A 20,064-nucleotide genomic window follows, 5' to 3' on the forward strand; every position below is an offset into this window, starting at 1 on the left:
TTGGAATAGAATGTTGCCATTGCTAAGCTGGAAGAGTATCGACTGCTGCAACTGGGAGGCATGCACAAGAACAATCCGTTTCATTTATGTGAATGAGGAAATTCTCTAGTTTGTTACTGGTTCACCGAGAAGAACTGCAAACTGTATTTAGAACTCAGGTAATAGCTATTCTGGTACACCTTCTTTCTGACTAATGATTCTCACAGCACATATTATTTTAAAAACAATTTGGCACATCACGTTGAACTTTCAAGAGAAAAGCAACCCGATCTCTTGGTGACCCGAGCCCTCAGGCCATGCTTCATAAGAAGAATAATTGAAGCGCATCCTGACCTTCCTCCACCTGAACATGAAAGTTCCGGATGATTGCGGCTGCAGCAATCTTCAACTGGGTGAGAGCCACTTCCATCCCGAGACAAGTTCTAGGTCCCACATTGAAGGCTGGGAACTTGTATGATGGCCCGTGTCTGATCGTCCCCTTCTCAGAGATCCATCTCTCCGGTCTAAATTCCGAGCAATCATTTCCCCAAATGGAGGGCATCCTCCCCATTGCGTAGAAACTGAAAAGAATCCTGGTGTTGGCCCTGACGTTGCGCCCGCTAGGTAGCACATCATGTTGTAGTGGACGCTTGTGCTGGAGCGGGACCGATGGATAAAGCCTCAGTGACTCGCAGATTGCTCCGTGCAAGTAAATCAGCTTGTTGATGGACTCTCTGCTCTCGAACATTTCTTCTCCATCCGCAGCAAGTTAACTTATTTCTTCTCTGATTTTCATTTCCACCGATGGGTGCTTTGAGAGATTCCAAAAAAACCAAGTGCCGAAGCTGTCATGTCTCTCCCTGCAAGCATGAAGCTCAAGATCGTATCTCTCAAGAACTAGTCCTCATTACAGCCTAAACCCGACATCCCATCCTCATCCATTTTCATATATGATGTTAGCAAATCAGAACCCTCTTCTTCCGATCTCAAGTCCCCTCCTTCCGTCAGCTCCTCCCTCTTTGTTTTAATGTGTTCAGCTATGATTCGATCGAAACTCTTCCAAGCTTGACTTAACTTCTTTTCTTGTCCAATCCCTACCCACCTTTGCAGCTTCCACACGAATTCTGGAAAAATATGACGGAAGAAGATTGCTTCCTCAGCGTCATCCAATGCTTTAGCGAACGGAACTTCTGGGAATTCATCGGAAAGGCACCTGGAGTCGAACCCAGTAACCAACTTGCAAATTGAATCGAATGTGAACCTCTCGAACAAATCTTGCAAATCCAGAACAAGCCCTTTCTTGGAGGCCTGATCCAGAATGGGGAGTAACCCATTTTGGATCTTGTCCCGACTAGTCCTTTCCAAGAACTGTTGGAACTTCCTGTGATTTATCAACGATACAGCAACTCTCCTCTGGTCCTTCCCCAGCTCATAGTCCACGTTGAAGATCCTGTCTCCTAAAACGTCGAAGATCCTCTTGAACTCAGACCCTTTCGGGAAGTTCACAAAGTTTGAACTCATGATGTAGTGGACGTTTGCAGGGTCTGCCGTGATCAACATGTCCATATTAGAGAACCATGGACCTCGGAAGAGGAAGTTGCAATTAGCCTGCAGTAGTAACTCGGTGATCCAGTCATGAATTCGACCGACTTGGCTCAGAAGGGTAGGCAAGATCCCGACGAGTGGCCAATCCATTGGGAGCCCACTCGTGTTGCTTCCAAGACGACGGAGGATGATGAAGCAGACAAGGGCCAAGAATATCTCAAAAAGCCCAAACATTGCCATCAATGGAGAGCGGTCACACTTCTCCACAAAGAACCAGAGAAGCTTAGATATATGTCACCAGGCTTTTCACTGAGTAACCATGCAACAGAGATGAGTGCGGAAGATAGCACTGATAAGTCAGATATTGGGTGTTAAGCTGGGATCGACTAAACCCGTAGTGCTGGAGCACGAATCAGAGTTTTAGATTATGTGATCACCTCCACCGGAGTGTGTCCCATTTATAAGCTCTTTTCTTGGCTTTTCAGTTCACGCCTTTGGTGTTACTTCAATAATTTCATACTGAAATCGGAGATAAGTCACTTTTCCTGTCACATTGTTAGGAAACTCAACCAGTGATTTACAGATTATAACAGCTCTGCACTGTCTAAGACCGAAAAGCTCTTCTTGGATCAGTCATTATCATGTTACGGTATCTCAAGCCTAAATCTGAAAAGATCAGGCTTAAACCCCTAGAGATAACACCCAAGAGGACCACAGCAGAAGAGAAAAGATTCAATTTTATTAAGAACAAAATAGTAATACTATCGAAAATATTCATGGGACTACAATGACTTGGATAGAAAATTCAAAATCACAGTCATGATAACGATAAAATCAAATTGAAAATCAAATTTTATATGTACTACCTTATCGCATATTTAAAAAGAAAATCATAAGCAAATCAATATTTAAATTTAAAATAAATAAAATCTCTTAAATTTAGCCTAGGAGATATTTCCTCCCAGGTCATATAGGATATAAGGCCGATCACATGGTCCCAGCTTAGCCCGCGTTAGTTTCTCTGCGCAGTCCATTAGAACAGACGAGCCAGAGGGGAAAACAACAGATGCTTGCCTGTGTCTCTTTCACGGGAAGTGTAAATTTTCCACCCGGTATATTGACAGTTGGGCACATCACCATTCCAAAAGCTTAAACTGATAGAATAGTGAACCCAATCTTCTTATATATTCCGGATTTTTATTATACTTGCTTTTTTTCTTAATGTGGAACAAAAGCTCTTTACGGGAAGAATACGATTATTGGGAAATGATCACCCTGTAGTCTTCTGAAATCAAATCTGCACTCAACTTTCTTTGAACGAAGGATCTTTGAGTGATCAGCGAGGACATAATAATTCAATGGACATGAGAAAATCAAGGGTCGTCTTCTGTGACCAGAAAGCTTGTCTCCTCGTGCACATGCTATGGAAGTTAGCATATGACATGAACCATTTGGATCTTTTCCAGGAGTAGCAACAATCATTACTTATTTTATGCGGGTAACGTAAATATGGCAAGTGGCATGGCAGCATGACGGATAGTTTAGATCAGAGGGTCCGGTTTTGAAATCAGCCAGATCTTCAGCGAAGTTAGTGGCTTGTATTATTGAACGTGGATCCGGGCTTTCAGATGATCCTGTGTAGGATCCCGGTTTTGATAATCTTAACAGTTTCTATGCCATGTATCATATAGTCACAATGGAGCTTGGTCTTCTCGAGCCCACGAACACTGGCACAGCACATAGTTCTAGGCACATGCGTCGCATGTAGATGCTGACACGTGTCACAATTGCTACGTGACCCTTTAACTGTTCATACCCGAACCATGACAAACCCACCCCGACCTTTTTCAACTGAACGATTTTTCAAGAAAACCAGTTTAACACAAAGCCGTTAATAATTAAATCGACTCGGATTTATCGATTTAATTCGTAGACTCGGTTTAAACATTTTGTTATTCTTCTGAAACAACAATGTCGGCCATGGTATCCATCATCACCGAAGAATAGAAAGACAGACTTAGGTTTTCATTTAGAGAATTACAACCAAATGAAACAATATATGATCAAGTGAATCAAACAAATGAATTTTGTCAACTTATAAAGTTCCACGAATGATTTATGTCCGGCCACGCTCCTACGTGCTAAAGACGACCATTGGTGGTTGTCTTATTGTGCAGTTGGACGAACACAGCATGGCAGAATACAAATTTATGAAACGGCAATGAGATTGTAGAAAGGAAATGAGATTGTTGCAATAAGGCTCAACATATTTTAAAGATGATGAACACCGTTGTCGATGGCAGCTTCTGATAAACAAATGGTTGCTTTTTCTTTTCAGCTGTCCGAAAAAAAAATCCAAGAAAAAAACCTTCCCTAAAACTTTCTAAAAATATGGAATGTTAGTTTTTATGGGGATCATTGTCCCTAATATTATGGAATTAAAGGGTAAATTAAATTTAGGAAAATAAGTAAAAAAATCTGAAAAACATGATTCCTCAAACCACCATTTACCTCTAATCGTACAATAACTCGCTGCTATCCTTTTAGTTAGATTTGCTTAAGTGGATTACAGAATTGGACAAGACAAATATATAAATATATGAACTCATTAGTTTTTCATCAGGTCCACTTCACTGATATTTTTTTTTCTCTCCTAAAGAAATTTATATTTCTAAGATTATTTATAGCACAAATGAGTTTTGACAAACATGACAATTAGCTTGAATCAATATGAAGAAATAAAATAAAAATTAGTTTTGTTCAAATATTTGTTTCTATCAAATGATGGTCATCATTGCTCCATTCGTCAACAATTGAGATTATAAACAAGAATAGAATATGAAGGTCACCTTTGACAAGTCATTCAATCAACCAAAATCAGTATTGCTCGAAATCTTTAATAATCACTCGTTGTTTTTTCTTTAGTTAGATTTGCTTAAGCGGATTATAGAATTAGTATAGGTCAATATATAAATATACGAACTTATTTTTTATCAAGGTCCTATTCACTGATACTTTTGTTTTTCCTCCTCAAGAAATTTATAGCCTAAGATTATTTATAGCACAAATGAGCTCCGACAAATATTACAATTAGCTTGTTCCAATAGAAGTAAACAAAACAAAAGTTAGCTATATTCCAAATATTTGTTTCTATCAAATGGTCGTCATCATTGCTACATCCATCATCAATTGAGACTATAAATAAGAATAGATTATAAAGGTCGGTCTTGGCAAATCATTCAATCAATAAAAATCATTATTGCTCAAAGTCTTTAACAATTACTCGTTGTTATCTCTTTAATTAAATTTGCTTAATCGATTTATAGAATTGGCTTAGGCCAATATATAAATATATGAAATTATTAGTTTTTATCAGGGTCCTATTCATTGATACATTTGTTTTCTCTCCTAAAGAAATTTATATTCCTAGGACTATTTATAGCACAAATGAACTCTATCAGTCAAGACAATTAGCTTGAACTAATAATACAAAACAATTTTAAAAAGAAAATTTAATTAACAAACGAACTATCATGGGAAAATATTAACTTACCGAAAAAAAATTGCAAAATATCCCTCCATATAAGGGAATAACATAAAAAACTTATCATTGCCAAAAAGAAAAATTATTCGGAGGCAGAGAAAAAAATTAGAAAGATCAACATGGCCGACCTCTGATGAACTCTTTGAGAATACCACAGGAAGCCTTGAGCCATGGCGCGGTTTGACGAAGTGAAGCAAAACATATCGATAGGAATTGGCCATCGTAATCGAAACCAATTTCCAGTCACAATAGCGAGACGTCCAGCGGGGGACTCTTTTCATATTGAAAGCATAGCGAAATTGATGATTGTGTTGAAGTTTCAATTCCGGTGAGCAAAATTTTCAACTAGGTATAAAGAAATGTGAAAGCCAGTTATTTGTGGAAACAATTTGATGATAGAAAAGGCAGAAATCTCCATTTCAATTGCTAGATGATGATCGAACATGGTGATAGGAATTGAAAACGATAGAATGAACCAATGAAAAATCGAAGAAACTAGTTAAAAAATGATAGAATGAATCGATGAAAAACCGAACAGACCAGTTGAATAAATAAGATCAAATTGGATTTGCAAAAAACCATATTATCGGTTTGGTATTAGTCAGATTAATTAGAGTTGGGATTCGCCCATTACCCTGTTACATTTTATCTCGCGTGTGGACACGTGTGACGGTGTGATTGGGCCATATGTCGAATGAGTGAGGGACGAGTACAAATTATTGTAGACAAAAACTGCTAAATGAATAGTTGAAAGACTATAATTTGAGGAGCAAAATATGTAAATTATGAATTACCAAGATTTCACGTAAGAATATTTAATGGATAGAATTAGTATCCCACCATAGCACATTATTTAGTGTCAGATGGTAGAGCACTCAAATTTAAAATACCATAGTTTCAGTTTGAAGTGTTCAAACTTCAAAGCAATAACCCCTCAATGTAGGAAGGGATCAGTAATAACTGTACAATATATAAATGGAAAACAGTGAAAGAAAAAAAAAAGAATGTTATTTTAACCTTAAAGTTCTCATTTCTAAAAAATATTTCAAAGCCATGAATCCAAAATTTACAGAACTCACCACATTCTTCTTCTGGTTCATACTACTCTCCTCTCAATCTCTCTTAACTGTGGGAGCTGATAATGGAGCAGAGCACCTTGCAGAAGAACACAACAAGAAACAGGAGCCATCTCTTGCAGAAATAGCCACCGACACAATCTCTGTGATAAGATATCCTCACCGAGTATCCTGGCACAAGATCAAGACCCTGTTGAACAAAGTGCAGCTCCGGCTCTCTCCTCCGGATCTGGAGTAAGTTTGATAATTTCTGGAAACAACTCGATAGAAGATGACATTTTGCATATCTGGTGATTCTGTTTGGAGGCATTTCCTCGAGCTGATTAATTGTATTGGTTTGTTCTGGTGAAGTTTTAGAGGCTCAAGTGATAAGGCGAATGCAGTGCAAGAGATGAAAGAAGCAGTGGAAAAGAGCTTCGGGTCGAGCAAATCCACGGTCGAGGGCTCGGCTAGATCCGCTGCCAAAGCAGTCCAGAAGACAGCTGAGAAGGTGAAGGAGAGCATGCCTGATGAAGAAGTGCCTAGATCAGAGCTTTAACCATCAATTGTTCGACTCGTTCAATTGTATTTCAGTCGTTAGATTCCGCATTAATAGATATGAATTGTGTTCTCTTTCCTTTACTTATTTAGGGTTGATCTTTTACTATTCTACAAATTCAGAAAGAAAAGTTCTGATCAACTTAAATTCAAGAAATTGAGATGAAAGCAACAGTGCTAAAAACATAGGCGCAAAACTTTTACGCAAAAAATACTCTTTATACTTCATGGTGATAGCAACCTGTTTATGATACATCCCCATTGAACTTGTGCACACGAAACCCCATACTTCGCGAGGAAAAGAATCGACTATCGACAGATTGACTGAGTTTTGTAGTAAAATGAACCCAGAAAAAAAAGGGGGAAACAAAATTGAATAAAAGATTCATCCCGGTATTGTGTCTCTCATATCTATTGAGCTGGAACCCAGAGGGTGGAGATGAAATCCTCTTAGACATTAATGTCCGAGCGCTTCGATCGAGAGATGCTGCTGATTTCCGGGGAACTGCCATAGGAGGAGAATCTTGGGAAGCTGTGGTTCTCAAGAACAGTCACAGGCTGCTGGGGATATAAAGTGGGAGGTGGCGTGAGATTCCTCTGTGCCGGGAGAGGAGGAAGCGTGTTGTACTTGTAGTGATCACTGCTCAAGCTGCAGAACGCATAATCCTGGTAAGTGATTCTTCCCAATTTCCAGAACCAAACACTGCCATTGCATCCCAATTTTCTGGGAAGCGGAGTTCCCGGAAAAGTTTTAAGAAACCACCATCCACATTCTCCAGTTGAGAAAAGAAGGAAACCGGAACTTTATAGATTACCATAGTGTTTTCTACATCTCAAGAAAACAGTGAGATGGAAAACAAAATATAAAATCAGAATGTTGGGAAAGACGTACGCATGGTTTCTGGAATTAGAAAGTCCGTAAAGGAAATCACGAGGAGCTGACTAAAAATTGAAATGAAACTATCAAGTGCAAGAAGAGGACCTTGTGCCCCTGTAGAATGGGTCCTCATCACCGAGATTATCGTCTAGACGATGCGCAGGTTTTGGCACCGGAGACACAGACCACGGGCTTGGTGAAGGCAAATCATCTGAGAAATACCTTCTCCTGATTAACTGTACAACAGGCATCCCAACCGGTACTGTCAAGTACAAATTTACCGATAAATGAAGTAAACAGAGGGACGGTAGAGGCAAACAATCATTCAAGGCAGGGATGAGTGGACACGGACCATATGAAAAAACTTTATGATAGCTTCCTTGTCGTACCTCGCTTCTTTGGCAGCCTGTATTTTGCAAATTCATCTATTGAGATTCTCTCATTACATGACTGTACTATTATGCAGTAATATGATTGCAGGCCAAAATTTCAACCAATAGCACTATTCGGAAATGTCCAAGATAGTTAATAACATGATATTTGGCACACAAAAGTGGAACCAAGATGAAATGGAAACTACCCACGATGGCCATAATTGTTATCGACGATTTTTTTTTTTATGCCATAGTAAACATAAACTAAGATCTCAAGAAAGGATCTTTACCGCGGGCAGGCTCCCACTAGAGGGGAAACTCTCAGTGAGTGGAAGCTCCTCACTTGAAGGAAGCAAGCCCTGTTTCTCTACCCATTGACGAGCTACATCAACAAGATTGCCACTGCTTACTCTCATTCCCTCTTTTTTAGCAATATCAGCCTTGTTACTTATGACAATGTAAGGGACAGGTAGGCCACCAGGCCCACCTGATTCTAGAGGGGCAGAGAAAGTTCCGGTAGCAGCAACCTCAGTGGCCCATTTCTGCAAACTAGTCTTCGTCCTTCTCTGGGAGAGATCATAAACGAAAATAACTCCTGCATTTACACAATCATAATTATCACTGGACAATAAAGGTGACATCGGTTTGTTCAACAAATTTTATTTTCTTTTTCTGTGGTTTGATCAAATGCATGGTGCTAACTTCTGTATTGGGAATGGTATACAAGATCTTCTTGCGCAAATATTACTCTAGCAAAATGATCAAGTCAGGGACATGAGACGTAAGTAATTTGATCCATTCTCAAACTGGTCTTGCTCCAACCTCTGAGGATGTGCAATTACTTGCTCCCAGCTATGTACTCTTCACCTATATTCTGCTAGGAGAAGTATCACTAAGATCTTCCTAAGATATCATGTATGCTGTTAGATAGTTTGACTAGCAAAATATACAATAGCAGTTCGCCAAAATGCAATAAAACTGCTAATGAAAATTCTAAATCAGGAGACATAATACTTAGGTCTTCTATCAGATAAGTCAACACAGGCAATCATGGCTCTCAGGAAGAAACTAAATCCCATAGACATAACATGGTTTATTGTATTTGAACTAATCATAAGGCCCAGGTAAAGCAATCCTAAAGCTATGGAGAAAATTTGAGAAATGTCCAGCAGCAAGCAGTAATTGGTACATATAAACGTAGATTTCCTTCTTACCATTAATCTGTGAATAGAAGAGAGAACGGCAGTCTTTGTAACGGTCATGCCCCGACACATCCCAAAGTTCAACAAAAAAATCTCGTTCAGCATCCCCAGTAATGCTACTTGAAGAGCTTCCAGAATTTCCATAAGTTATATGCTGAATGAACAACAGCAAGAAATTTTACAGACTAAAAAAAAAAAAACAAAACTGTTGATTTTAGTAACCACAGCAACTAAACAGTAAACTGTGGGGAGACTGTTAGGGCCGCACCTTTACCCCAACTGTACAGCCAATTGTCTGAGAAGGGCGAGAGATAGCAGAACCATTAACAATCAGATGGACCAAAGAAGTTTTGCCAACACCTAGCAAGAGTAGGGCAGAGAAATACGAGACAGTGAGCTACAGATAGACGACAAATCATGCTCAGAATAATTCGTCAAATTGGACTATGTCATTGTTTTACCCTGCATGACACAATCTCCAGAAACGACGCACAATCCACTTTAGCATAACCCTTGATGATAAAAGGAACTAGCACATCAAATTCGATGTAACAAAGGGATCTAAAGCCACATTCCTTAACATTTTCAGACGTATCTTTATTTTCGGTAAGTTCATAATCCCGGACAAACTCCCATCCAGACAAACGATACAGCCCCATCATTTTGAAGGATGATCTATAGAGCTTTCCACAACTAAAGCTACACAATCTTGCACCAGCAATAAGCAGCGGCTAGAAACTCGAATCTCCACTGAAGGGATTTCAGTACACTCAACGAACAACATCACATAAGAGAGCTCGCAGAAATTAACACATTACAGAAACCAAAGTTTATGAGCAAGCGTTGCTGAGTATAAGATCGCATCGTATTACCCGAATCACCAACGACAAGTACCCGAACCTGCCCACAGGGCGGTCCGCCGTTCTGGTCCTTGGGCTCCCTCTCGCGTTCTCTCCAGAACATGTTCGCCCCCCAGAAAACCAACAATCACTCACCAATACAGACTCAGTAGCAAACAACTCTATCCTCACAGCTCAGACCAGAGGATTCCCCCATTCAAAACCCTCAGCATCAATCAACCCCAAAAAGAATCACACACTCAGACCCGAACTAACCTAACATCTAAGCTAAAATCCGCACGCCCAGCAGCAAACATTGCGAGAAGGAGAACCCGGAAACATGAAGATCTGACGAGACACGAGGCTTCCAGTATGCGAATCAAGAACTCAAAGGGGCTAAGATCGAAGATGAAAGCACTCGAATTGGGTCCGAGAAGAAGAAATCTGCAGAATCTCTGATCACGAAGAGCTCGAACGGATCGGGAGAGTGAAGAGGTTGTGATTAGGTGATGGAATGGTAAGAAAGAGGAGATCTTGGAGATGAAGAGGAGCAATTAGGCGCTCTTTTTCACTGTGCAGATTAGATCTTGCGGTGTTTTGGTCGTCGCCGTTCACAATTCATTTCTCTTTCTTTCTTTCTTTCTTTCTTTTTTTCCCCCTTTCTTTTTCTTTTTCTAATTAATAATTTTGTTTTCTTTGCTGCTGCTTCTGCCGCCATAAAAATTGGATTAGTAATTAAATTTGCTCAATAATGGGAAGAAAATGAATTGTTTTAGGATTTAGTTTATTGATTTTATTTATGTCTAGCGCAAAAAAAAAATCGTAATTTATGACAAATTAAAGTTTTATATTGGATATATATTTAACTAGTGGTAATTTAATTTCACTAATAACATGAAAAAAGATTATATTGAAGAAGACGAAATAATAAAAAATAATGTGTTAGTATATTGATACGTTATCATGTTAAAAAAGTACTTAGAAAAAATATAAAATCATAGCTCGTGGATAAAGAACCTACTTTACGTCTATTAGTAGCAGTATTTCGGAATGACCACAATATGTGAGTATTATTTCTATTTATAATATGGAGATGGATCAAATATATAAACCCGACAAAGTATTGTGAGTAATTAAAATTAAAATTTCAAAACTTTGTAATTATTAAATAATATCATTAAAATTAAAAACTAAAATTCCTAGATTTCTCTATGAAAATTCAAAAAATGGTTGGCAATTCCCCTTCCTATATGTAGATAAAAAGCTTGCGCGACGCGCTATATAGAGTACCTTTTTACTTATGATGTAGTAATATATCAACTAATAATTTTCACAAAATATTTTGTCGATGGCCATCAATGCACCCGAAAATATGTATTTAAAAAATCTAAAACCTCAATATATATACATACTATATTGTTACAAAATTTGATCAGGAAATAATTATTTACAAAATTAGAAAACTAAACATACATATGTGTGTGTATTATCAGAAAATATTTGTTATGTCCACATCTTATTAGAAAAACATTTCATCGGATTTAAAAATACAAAAAAAATATTTTGTGTTAAATATTTCGTAACTAATAGCACTCATGGTCATGAGAAAGTCAGAAAAACATTTTATTTTATGTGATTCTTTTAAAAATACTTAAAAAAAATAAAAATTCCATCTTATTAAAATTATTCTTCAAAGAAAATCATGCTTTATTAAATATTCCATAACTAATAGCACTTCATGAGAACATTGTAAAAAAAAATTAAATATAGAGTAGTTTTAGAAAATTTAAAAATCTGTTTTAAAATTTAAAATTTTATTCTTATTAAAAATTATTTAAAAATATAAAAAGACAACTTAAAAAATAAAGAAAATTCTATTCGGTAATCCAAATATCTCGAGGCCATTAAGTTCATCTCACCACCCCCTTTCATTTATATATATATATATATATATATATATTTCTCATATTTCAAATGATAGTATATTTCTAATCACTTTTTGATTTTTTTTTTGAAGATTTCAAAGTATATTTCATCTATTGATCACTTTTATATTCAATCGGTGAGGGGAGGGAGAGCAGGGAAGAGGAGGAACAAGGCCACGCTGACTACCGTCAGTAGAGGTGAGGCCTTGGACAAGTGAGGCCCCGCCTTGCACAGTGACGAGTGATGCGAAGCTCCTCGTAGGCATAGCTTCGTTCTTCCTACCCCTTTCTCTCTAGGGGTACTTCACCATGGGGCGAAGATATCAATCCCGACCTCCCATCTCTCAATATATCCCGATTGTATGGAGCGCATTACTTCTATTAATATTTTCGATTGTCATGGTTGGTTCTTGCATGTTAGTTATATCACTACAGAAATTTGACATATATCACTAAATAGGGATAGTTGTCGCATCCAAATTTGATTCGTGGTGGTATAATGCATATTGAGAATAAATTTTGCATATATTTTTTACCCGGAGATGGATGCGAAAAAACGAAAGACAACCATAAAACCTCTCAAAGGATTTGAAAAAGTTCCGCAATAAGCATGGGTGATTGAGTTGGAATTGACAGAGTTATGTATAAAAACGGCAAGCAAAGCTCCCTTGCGATGGTATTGACCTTCATTTAGCCTCCACTATTATTTAGCTTTTGTTTCCCTTTACTCGCCATCGTCCTCCTTTATACGTGAAAATTTATATATATATATATATATATATATAATTTGCGGGAGGTTATTGGGACATATTAGTTTTCTGATGGTTTGGGTAGTTCATATACCTAGTAGAGAATAAAGAGGAAAGGAAATAGAGGAGCATGCGCAAATTATTTTCTATGGTATAGTCAAAAAGAAGTGTTGAGCTCCCTAATTAAGTAAATGATTGTGCAAAATTCATAAATAATTGGTTTTCAAACCTAACTAAAAATTATTTTATTTATTTCTGCAAAATCGACAAAAGCTTACTGTGAGATTTTTGAATGAATCAACCTCGTCATTCATCCTGGGATGGGGATGCTAGTTTTTCTTTTAATTTTATTTGTCGCATTTTCTTTTCTTGATTTATTATACTTGATTGATGCATTTCTACATCATTGAATTGTTCGGGTTTCCAATAATCGGGTGTCTTTTTCCTTCAATATGTGAATTGATCATGTTCAGCAAAAGGACCTAGCTAGGGATATGGTAGATCCGTGGAGGAATCGGGTATGCCATTAGGCTACGTTCATAAGATTTGTCCTTGTTATTCTCTGACAACTTTATATTATCAATCTTTAACTTAGAAGGCTTATTCTAGTATTCAGCATTTTACGCAACTATGCATGTTTTCGTAGGGTCTATGCCTCTCCAACAAAGATTTTGTTTGCTTAAACAAAAGCCCATATGAAGAATATATAGGATGAAAGAAAAGGCTTTTTCAGTATACTCCGATATCCGAAAGTTCAATGGGTCCCGAATAATCCAGTTTGAGCCGGATCCGCCGACTAAAGGATAAAACTCTCACAGAATAAATATTCTTCATTTACAATACTCAAACATGAGTTCTTATTTAAAGGGGAATAAACACCGAATAACTTGAATAAACTCACATTTGAAAAAAAAAAACCATGATCCTGTATTTGCATCATATTGTGCATATTTCTTTGCGAGGTACTATGGCCCTTTATCTATCAATTATGTTTTTCCCGAAAATGCAGTTGCTTTTGCATTAGAGGATCATATGTCCTTGCCAAAATTACCAAACAAGCCATAAAAGTTATTAAAAAAAAAGAAAGAAGAGAAATTAATCAAAGTTAGAATAATAGAAAAAAAACAAAAATAAAGGAAAAATCTGGCCACTAATTATAGTCATTGAAGAAAAAATATCAATATTTTTCTTTTAGGGTCAAGACACTGACTCAAAACAAAAATGTTATAGATTTCATCATCACTAGTGAGATTTAAATGCCCATTTACTGTGCTTTATTTCATATTCTTATATTAAGCTTATGAATTTTTCTTTTGATTAAAAAAATAAGTGAAGTATTTAAAAGAAATCAAATATTCTTAACTTTTTCCCTTTTTATCATTATAAAAAGATGAAGATGAAATATTTAATATATTTTTGAGGTTTTTTTTGTTTAATTTAAGTATATTTTCGTGCATAGCTGCGTTAGAGAGAACAATCGGGAAAAGAGGCAATACAACTGCTGCTGGCCTGTTGATCCACTGGTCCCATTCGTCACTAGCAGAGACAACAGGGGAGTATGCCAACAATGTTGGGGACGTACGACATGGTTGTTAAGGTGCGGGGAATATTATAACCTAAAAGAATGGGGACTCAATTGTAATAGAGACATAAGATAGGGGTTTGAATGGCAGACATAAGAAAAAGCATTCTTCTTTTAGTAATTTCATGGGCATTTCATTTTTTTCTCTCTCTCTTTTTAATTAATAAATTTGTGTTGTTTGCTGCTGATCTTGCCGTAAAAAGTCAAACTTTTTAAATTTGACATGTTAAAACTTTTAAATCAAATTGAGTAAATAATTGAAAGAAAATGAAGTGTTAATGCCAGTACATTCACGCTCCTCCTTAACAATGTCAATTACGACAAGTAAATCAATCATAACAATGTCAATTACGACAAGTAAATCAATCATAATAATGTCGTTTTGATGCATTGCTTTTGTAAGTTGAGAGTGATGCATATTTAGGTAAATAAATTAAGCCCGTTTATTTTCAGGATTAAAATCACAAAAATTTTAATTTTAACTTTAACTCAACACACTATACAATAAAAATACACATTTCTTAAGTCAAAAATTTTAACTTTAACTTTAACTTTAACTCAACACATTACGTAATATTTGTCATTTTTCACAATCAAAATCAAAGTTACTTTAACTCTGAAATCAAACGCATCGTAAATGTCAAACCCATACCACTGTACATATCCAATCATTGTTGAAAAGTAATTGCTCATGCACGAGAAAATCTATTCAGTGTTCTATATATGAACTCATCTCGAGGATATTCAAACTAGAATGACCATCTTACTTAGTAGCAGTTCAGCCATTCTTAATTTGTCCCAAACATCCGATATTATTTGGTTTCATGAAAGTCCATATTAAGTGAAATACAAAGAAAGAAAGAATCTTTTTTTCCCTATTTTTTTGCTATTCTACGAGTGTTGATTTGCCATCTCAATTAAGTATACAATTGGATACTCATCTTTTTTTTCCCCCTCTTCTTAAAATATGCAAGAGTGCATGTTACTATGTGATGAAGCAAATCGAAGGATCATACAACAATAGTTCACTTGAATTTGGACAATGTGAAGTAAGGGTTACTCATGTGGTCTTATATTGCTACAAGTGGATTATTGACTGAGGATAAAAGGACCACATGAATAACCCTTACTTCATAACCCTTGTGCTCCTAGGATTGAACCACAATTTTCAAGAACTTAATAAATTTTCCTCTCAGCGTTAGTATAAATTGTATAAAATCACTCTCGAATCAGTCTCAACTAAAAACTGAGCTGAAATTGTACTAAAAGAGAGCTGGTCTTAGTATATATATTCACCATTGACAATGTACGTATGAGTTTCTGTTTATAACAAAGTTAAACATACAAACTTATGATGAAATGGAACTTAAATTAAAAAAAAATATGAGCTGTGATGATCATGTGTGGGCATAATTATTGTAATTATGCATGAGGAATGGGGCGGGGCTCGGGTGAGTATGGACACCCTCATAAGTTGTGATCACGTAGCTTGAGTCATCCCTGTCCCTCTCCACCCTCTTCTTCACATTGCATCCCCCATTCGTGCATTTATAGTAATTCCTGCACATTAATTTATCACCATCATCACCTTGAACTTTATTTTATAACTCATAAAAATTGTCAGTTATAATGAGAAGAATCGAAGGTCTTAAAAGAAAAAAGAACATTAAAAGAGAGACGTGTTAATCATGATCACCATCTCAGAAAATGCAGTTCGCCTTGATAATCCAATATATATTATAAATAATCGCACTAAAGTAAATACATTTCAGTACACTAAAAAATATTGCCACAAGTAATTATACTCATCCTTATAATGGAGGAGAGTACATACAAAAACCGAAGGGAGAGTATCTTTTGTAATATTGTCGTAGAAATATATATAGATAGTTATATTATATATGTCAGTTTGTGTGACTTTATGACATATGGCTGTGCGTACAGATTATATCTGCATCTTGATCAATTAACAGAAATTCATAAGAGCCTTGTTACAATAGGATTATTGCTTATGAAAAGTTGTAACTGTAAGCATTAAAGTTCGTCTTTCGTAATAATTGCACGATGGATGAATGTTATAATCAAGCTCCCTTATTTCGACTAATATATATAGCTTATGAAATAAAATGTGCACTTCCATTTACCCAAAAACAAATGGGCACTTCCTTTTTTTCTTATGCCTTTCCATATGAAAAATGCAACAAGGACGAACTGTATATCTAACCACCACTAATTTATATCGCTGATGTTCATGTCACTAATTACATAGTTATTGTCTATGTACGTATCGTGGGTTGAATCTCCTATTAGAATATATATAACCCGAGCCCAGGTGAGGCCATCTATATAAGGGAAAAAGTTATAACTTTGGAATTTCTATATTATATATTTGGATGCATACGAAATCAAGAGATGAGATTTTAAGATGCAATTAGATCTAAAATTAGCTCACGAGCCCGGAACATGTGTAGTAATGAATACACCAAAACCTACGTTTATTTCACCCCCCCCCCCCCCCCCCAAAAAAAAAGGGTACATTTATTGGTTCACCAAAAAAAGAAAAAGTACGTTTACTGCAGTCACATAATTTAGATATATAATTGTTAGGTTTATATAACTTTCAACGATCGATTTATACACCATCATGTCGTAATTAAATCTCAGATTCAAAACAAACTGAAAATTAGTCTCATGAAGTGAAATATTAGTCGTGACGAGAAAACAACACGTGACTGTGACCCCAGAAAAATGAAATATATAAATATGTATATATTATGAGATTTAATGAGGCGGATAATTTTCATAAAGCAGGGGAGGCCAATAAAGGAACAGCGTGTGGGGTCTCTATAGGCGGCTCCGAGGAGAGGCTGCTAAATCATTCAACCAAATTAATATCAAGCAGCACCTGAAGTCGTTTTCGCTCCCTCGAGTCGACAGACAAAGATGGCCAACATTCTCACAGGAAAATTACCATTAAAATCCAACACCCAGAGAGGGATCGATGTTGCAATCATATCATATCATATAGACATCATCGTTCAATGCATAGGTATATGTAACGGGGGCACAATTGCTGTATATTGTATGGATATGACCGACATTATTCCATTTTAACGTATCATGAGCCTCACATACACCTTTGATTATTCTTCGAAAATTCTTTCAACGATAAAAATATATTTCATATTATTTGTATGATTCTTCAGGAAAAAAGCATATATATTGTTTGATCAAAAGAGGGTGTAGCGCAACGGTGCACGTCATCGCACAACAACTAAGAGATTGCAAGTTTAATACTCATTAGGATTACTCGTACCTCTTTATTAACTATTAGAATTTCTATTTCACTGTACGGGATCCATGAGCCTCCCTTGTAATAAAAAAATATATACAAGAACATATGTTTTTAATTGGTGACAACGAATGGACGGGTGTTATAGACTTGTAGACACGAGTTCATTAATATTGGAGCATTGTAATATCCATGGTTCGGTATCAATCATGCATAAGCCCAATTTCCAGACTGCAATATATTTTTATAACTACTGCAAAAGACAATTATCTCTAAGAACATATAGCTAACTGTATATAATTTTTAGCTTTTAAGTAGATCCTTAAAATGCAGACTCTCTAGCTAAGAAATACACTGCTAGAAGCAAGGGAATAAACCAATAAATCAAGGGAAAGTGTGAGGTGCAACACTTTAAGTTATGGTGATTGCACCATGTAAGGTAAATTTCACTTAATCTTGTAATAAAGCTGCTAAATGTTAAGTAAATTACACATCTATCAAGTAAGTTACGCATATTTTAAAAAAGTTTTTGGTTAAATTACTTAACTTTCTAATAAGTTACTTAGAATAAAAGTCAATTACATGGATGTAGATGCGTTTTTACTTATATTGTATGTGTAAATTAAATTAACTATTATGATTTCTATTTCATTGTACTATGCACATGTATATCATTTGTAACAGAAAAAAAAAGAGTAAATTACATGGATCTGAGAAAATTTTACCTATACTTTTAAGAAATTACTTAAGGGCACCACACCATCGCTTTGGTGATTGCATCATAGAGTATCTCATAAAACCAATGTTACGAATTAGCAGATAATTCATATAAGGTATTTTGTATGTCCACAATAAAACTTTTTCTTTAAATTCTTTTCCAGTGTCGAGGATACTCATAGGCTTAGTAGAAAAGAGGAGAAGCATTACCAGTGTAGCATGCCCACATCAACTATTTGGTTTTTCTCTTCAATTAGCATGTTTTGATATTAATGGAATTCACTGTTATTTCTTTGGCTTCACAAGAGGATCCATAGAAGGATTATTACCAAAAGAATTTACCCGGCGGAAAATTACCATTGAATGAAAAAGCAAGAGAATTTAATTACCTTGGGTTTGGGCTGTTTTTTACTGACTTTTTCCCATATTTTCTCCATCTAAACCCATCATCCAAGATCTCTTGCTCAGATTTGGTCCTGAATGCAATCCTACACCCCTTACCTACCTTCCTCTTCCCCTCAATCTCATTTTCATTCTCTCTGCACATATAAATGTAAGAAAATCAATAACAAAATACGTCATATTCTTCTATGTTACAATTAATTACTCAGCTAGAAATATACCCAAAAGAATGGGTTGTATATATGTTTATAACACTTACATGCCAGCATCTGCTGCTCTAGTATGAGTGGATCCACCCAATGTCGTCATGGGAATCACTTGCTCCGGTGCAGACTTCACTTCCAGCAGCGGCGAAGGCTCCAAGAGACTTCCACCTCCGAGGATGAGATAATCGGATAACCCAAGCTCATCGGGATATGGATCGGAGTGGTTTCCAGGAAAAAGCGAATAATTAGGGTTAGGGTTCTCTGCAGGGACGAAGTTCATAATTTTCCAAGGAAATGTTGGGGAAGGTGAAATTGGTTGGACTCTGCATACATAAGAAGAGGAAACTAGAAACTTATGGCCATGCTAAAAGTCAAATATAGCTTGGCTACATATTCAAACGCTCTTTCGTACCCACTTTCCTATATGGAAGATTATATTGGATATTGGAGCGCAGTGTTGATCGAACTAATATTTTCTTTTCCAGATCTATTGTAATAATATTAATTTATGTGTTCGAGCACTATACGCCTAATTAATCGTAATAAATCAACAACAAAAATGATGCGGCAGACGACCTGACAAGTCGGTACTTTGAGAAAAATAGGTTTTGACGACCCTATCTTAAAGGAAACGGCCTCCAGAGCAAAACTCACAGCCTTTGCCTGTGATAAGACGAGATTTTGGCCGAATTCGGTCGTTTAGGGCCTCAAACGGGTAATTTTATGTTATTTAGGTGTTTTTATAATTTTAGGAAAAGTTTATGTGTTTTGTGCAATTTAGGCATTTTTAATTCTATTTAAGTGATGTAAACCCTAGGGTTGAACGGTTCCAGAGCAAAACTCACAGCCTTTGGCTGAGAAAAGACGAGATTTTGGCCGAATTCGATCGTTTAGGACCTCAAACGGGCATTTTTATGTTATTTAGGCGTTTTTATAATTTTAAGAAAAGTTTATGTCTTTTGTGCAATTTAGGCATTTTTAATTCTATTTAAGTGATGCAAACCCTAGGGTTGAAGAGTAGAGATTCGACTTTTGGATTATCAATAAAATTCAGAACTTTCGTGCTTTGTTCAATTTCGGATCGATTCGAGTTTGATGCCTATTTCCTGGTATTCGTAAAATCAACAGGTATAGAAAGTCGTAGTTCCAGTATTTGTACGCGAATCAACGGGTCTGTGACGGTTACTCGCGTTGTACGCTGCGTCAAAAAACAAATTT

The 20,064-nt window shown here is 36.3% G+C and overlaps 3 protein-coding genes and 1 pseudogene across 3 annotated transcripts; 1 reads left to right on the top strand and 3 right to left on the bottom strand.

Annotated features, from left to right (window-relative positions):
- LOC116199203 lies at positions 1–2,066 on the bottom strand (annotated as a pseudogene).
- Positions 2,067–6,068: 4,002 nt separating this feature from the next.
- On the top strand, positions 6,069–6,834 carry LOC116201283. The gene is made up of 2 exons (XM_031532458.1): positions 6,069–6,378; positions 6,496–6,834. Exons 1-2 carry the CDS (start codon positions 6,122–6,124, stop codon positions 6,680–6,682), a joined length of 444 nt encoding a protein of 147 aa, XP_031388318.1. The 5' UTR covers positions 6,069–6,121; the 3' UTR covers positions 6,683–6,834.
- Positions 6,835–6,879: 45 nt separating this feature from the next.
- Positions 6,880–10,605, bottom strand: LOC116201282 (small GTPase LIP1). The gene is made up of 7 exons (XM_031532457.1): positions 10,007–10,605; positions 9,403–9,494; positions 9,147–9,288; positions 8,223–8,527; positions 7,911–7,964; positions 7,664–7,794; positions 6,880–7,330 (listed from the first exon to the last, which is right to left on the bottom strand). The coding sequence occupies exons 1-7, from the start codon at positions 10,095–10,097 to the stop codon at positions 7,132–7,134; spliced, it is 1,014 nt and encodes a 337-aa protein (XP_031388317.1). The 5' UTR covers positions 10,098–10,605; the 3' UTR covers positions 6,880–7,131.
- A 4,853-nt stretch (positions 10,606–15,458) lies between these two features.
- On the bottom strand, positions 15,459–19,177 carry LOC116201422 (probable WRKY transcription factor 75). Its single transcript, XM_031532664.1, has 3 exons — positions 18,900–19,177; positions 18,628–18,777; positions 15,459–15,789 (listed from the first exon to the last, which is right to left on the bottom strand). Exons 1-3 carry the CDS (start codon positions 19,124–19,126, stop codon positions 15,627–15,629), a joined length of 540 nt encoding a protein of 179 aa, XP_031388524.1. The 5' UTR covers positions 19,127–19,177; the 3' UTR covers positions 15,459–15,626.
- Positions 19,178–20,064: the final 887 nt, after the last annotated feature.

Source organism: Punica granatum, chromosome 3 (genome assembly GCF_007655135.1).
Source record: "Punica granatum isolate Tunisia-2019 chromosome 3, ASM765513v2, whole genome shotgun sequence".
Lineage (NCBI taxonomy): Eukaryota > Viridiplantae > Streptophyta > Magnoliopsida > Myrtales > Lythraceae > Punica > Punica granatum.

Coding starts and splice junctions, on each gene's coding strand:
- LOC116201422 (XM_031532664.1), bottom strand. CDS start 19,126: ATGAACTTCGTCCCTGCAGAGAACCCTAACCCTAATTATTCGCTTTTT. Junction 18,778..18,899: donor AGAGCAGCAGATGCTGGCAT/GTAAGTGTTATA, acceptor TTATATGTGCAG/AGAGAATGAAAATGAGATTG. Junction 15,790..18,627: donor AAAAACAGCCCAAACCCAAG/GTAATTAAATTC, acceptor ATTAATGTGCAG/GAATTACTATAAATGCACGA.
- LOC116201282 (XM_031532457.1), bottom strand. CDS start 10,097: ATGTTCTGGAGAGAACGCGAGAGGGAGCCCAAGGACCAGAACGGCGGA. Junction 9,495..10,006: donor ACTTGTCGTTGGTGATTCGG/GTAATACGATGC, acceptor TACTCTTGCTAG/GTGTTGGCAAAACTTCTTTG. Junction 7,965..8,222: donor CTAGTGGGAGCCTGCCCGCG/GTAAAGATCCTT, acceptor TGCAAAATACAG/GCTGCCAAAGAAGCGAGGTA.
- LOC116201283 (XM_031532458.1), top strand. CDS start 6,122: ATGAATCCAAAATTTACAGAACTCACCACATTCTTCTTCTGGTTCATA. Junction 6,379..6,495: donor CTCTCTCCTCCGGATCTGGA/GTAAGTTTGATA, acceptor GTTCTGGTGAAG/TTTTAGAGGCTCAAGTGATA.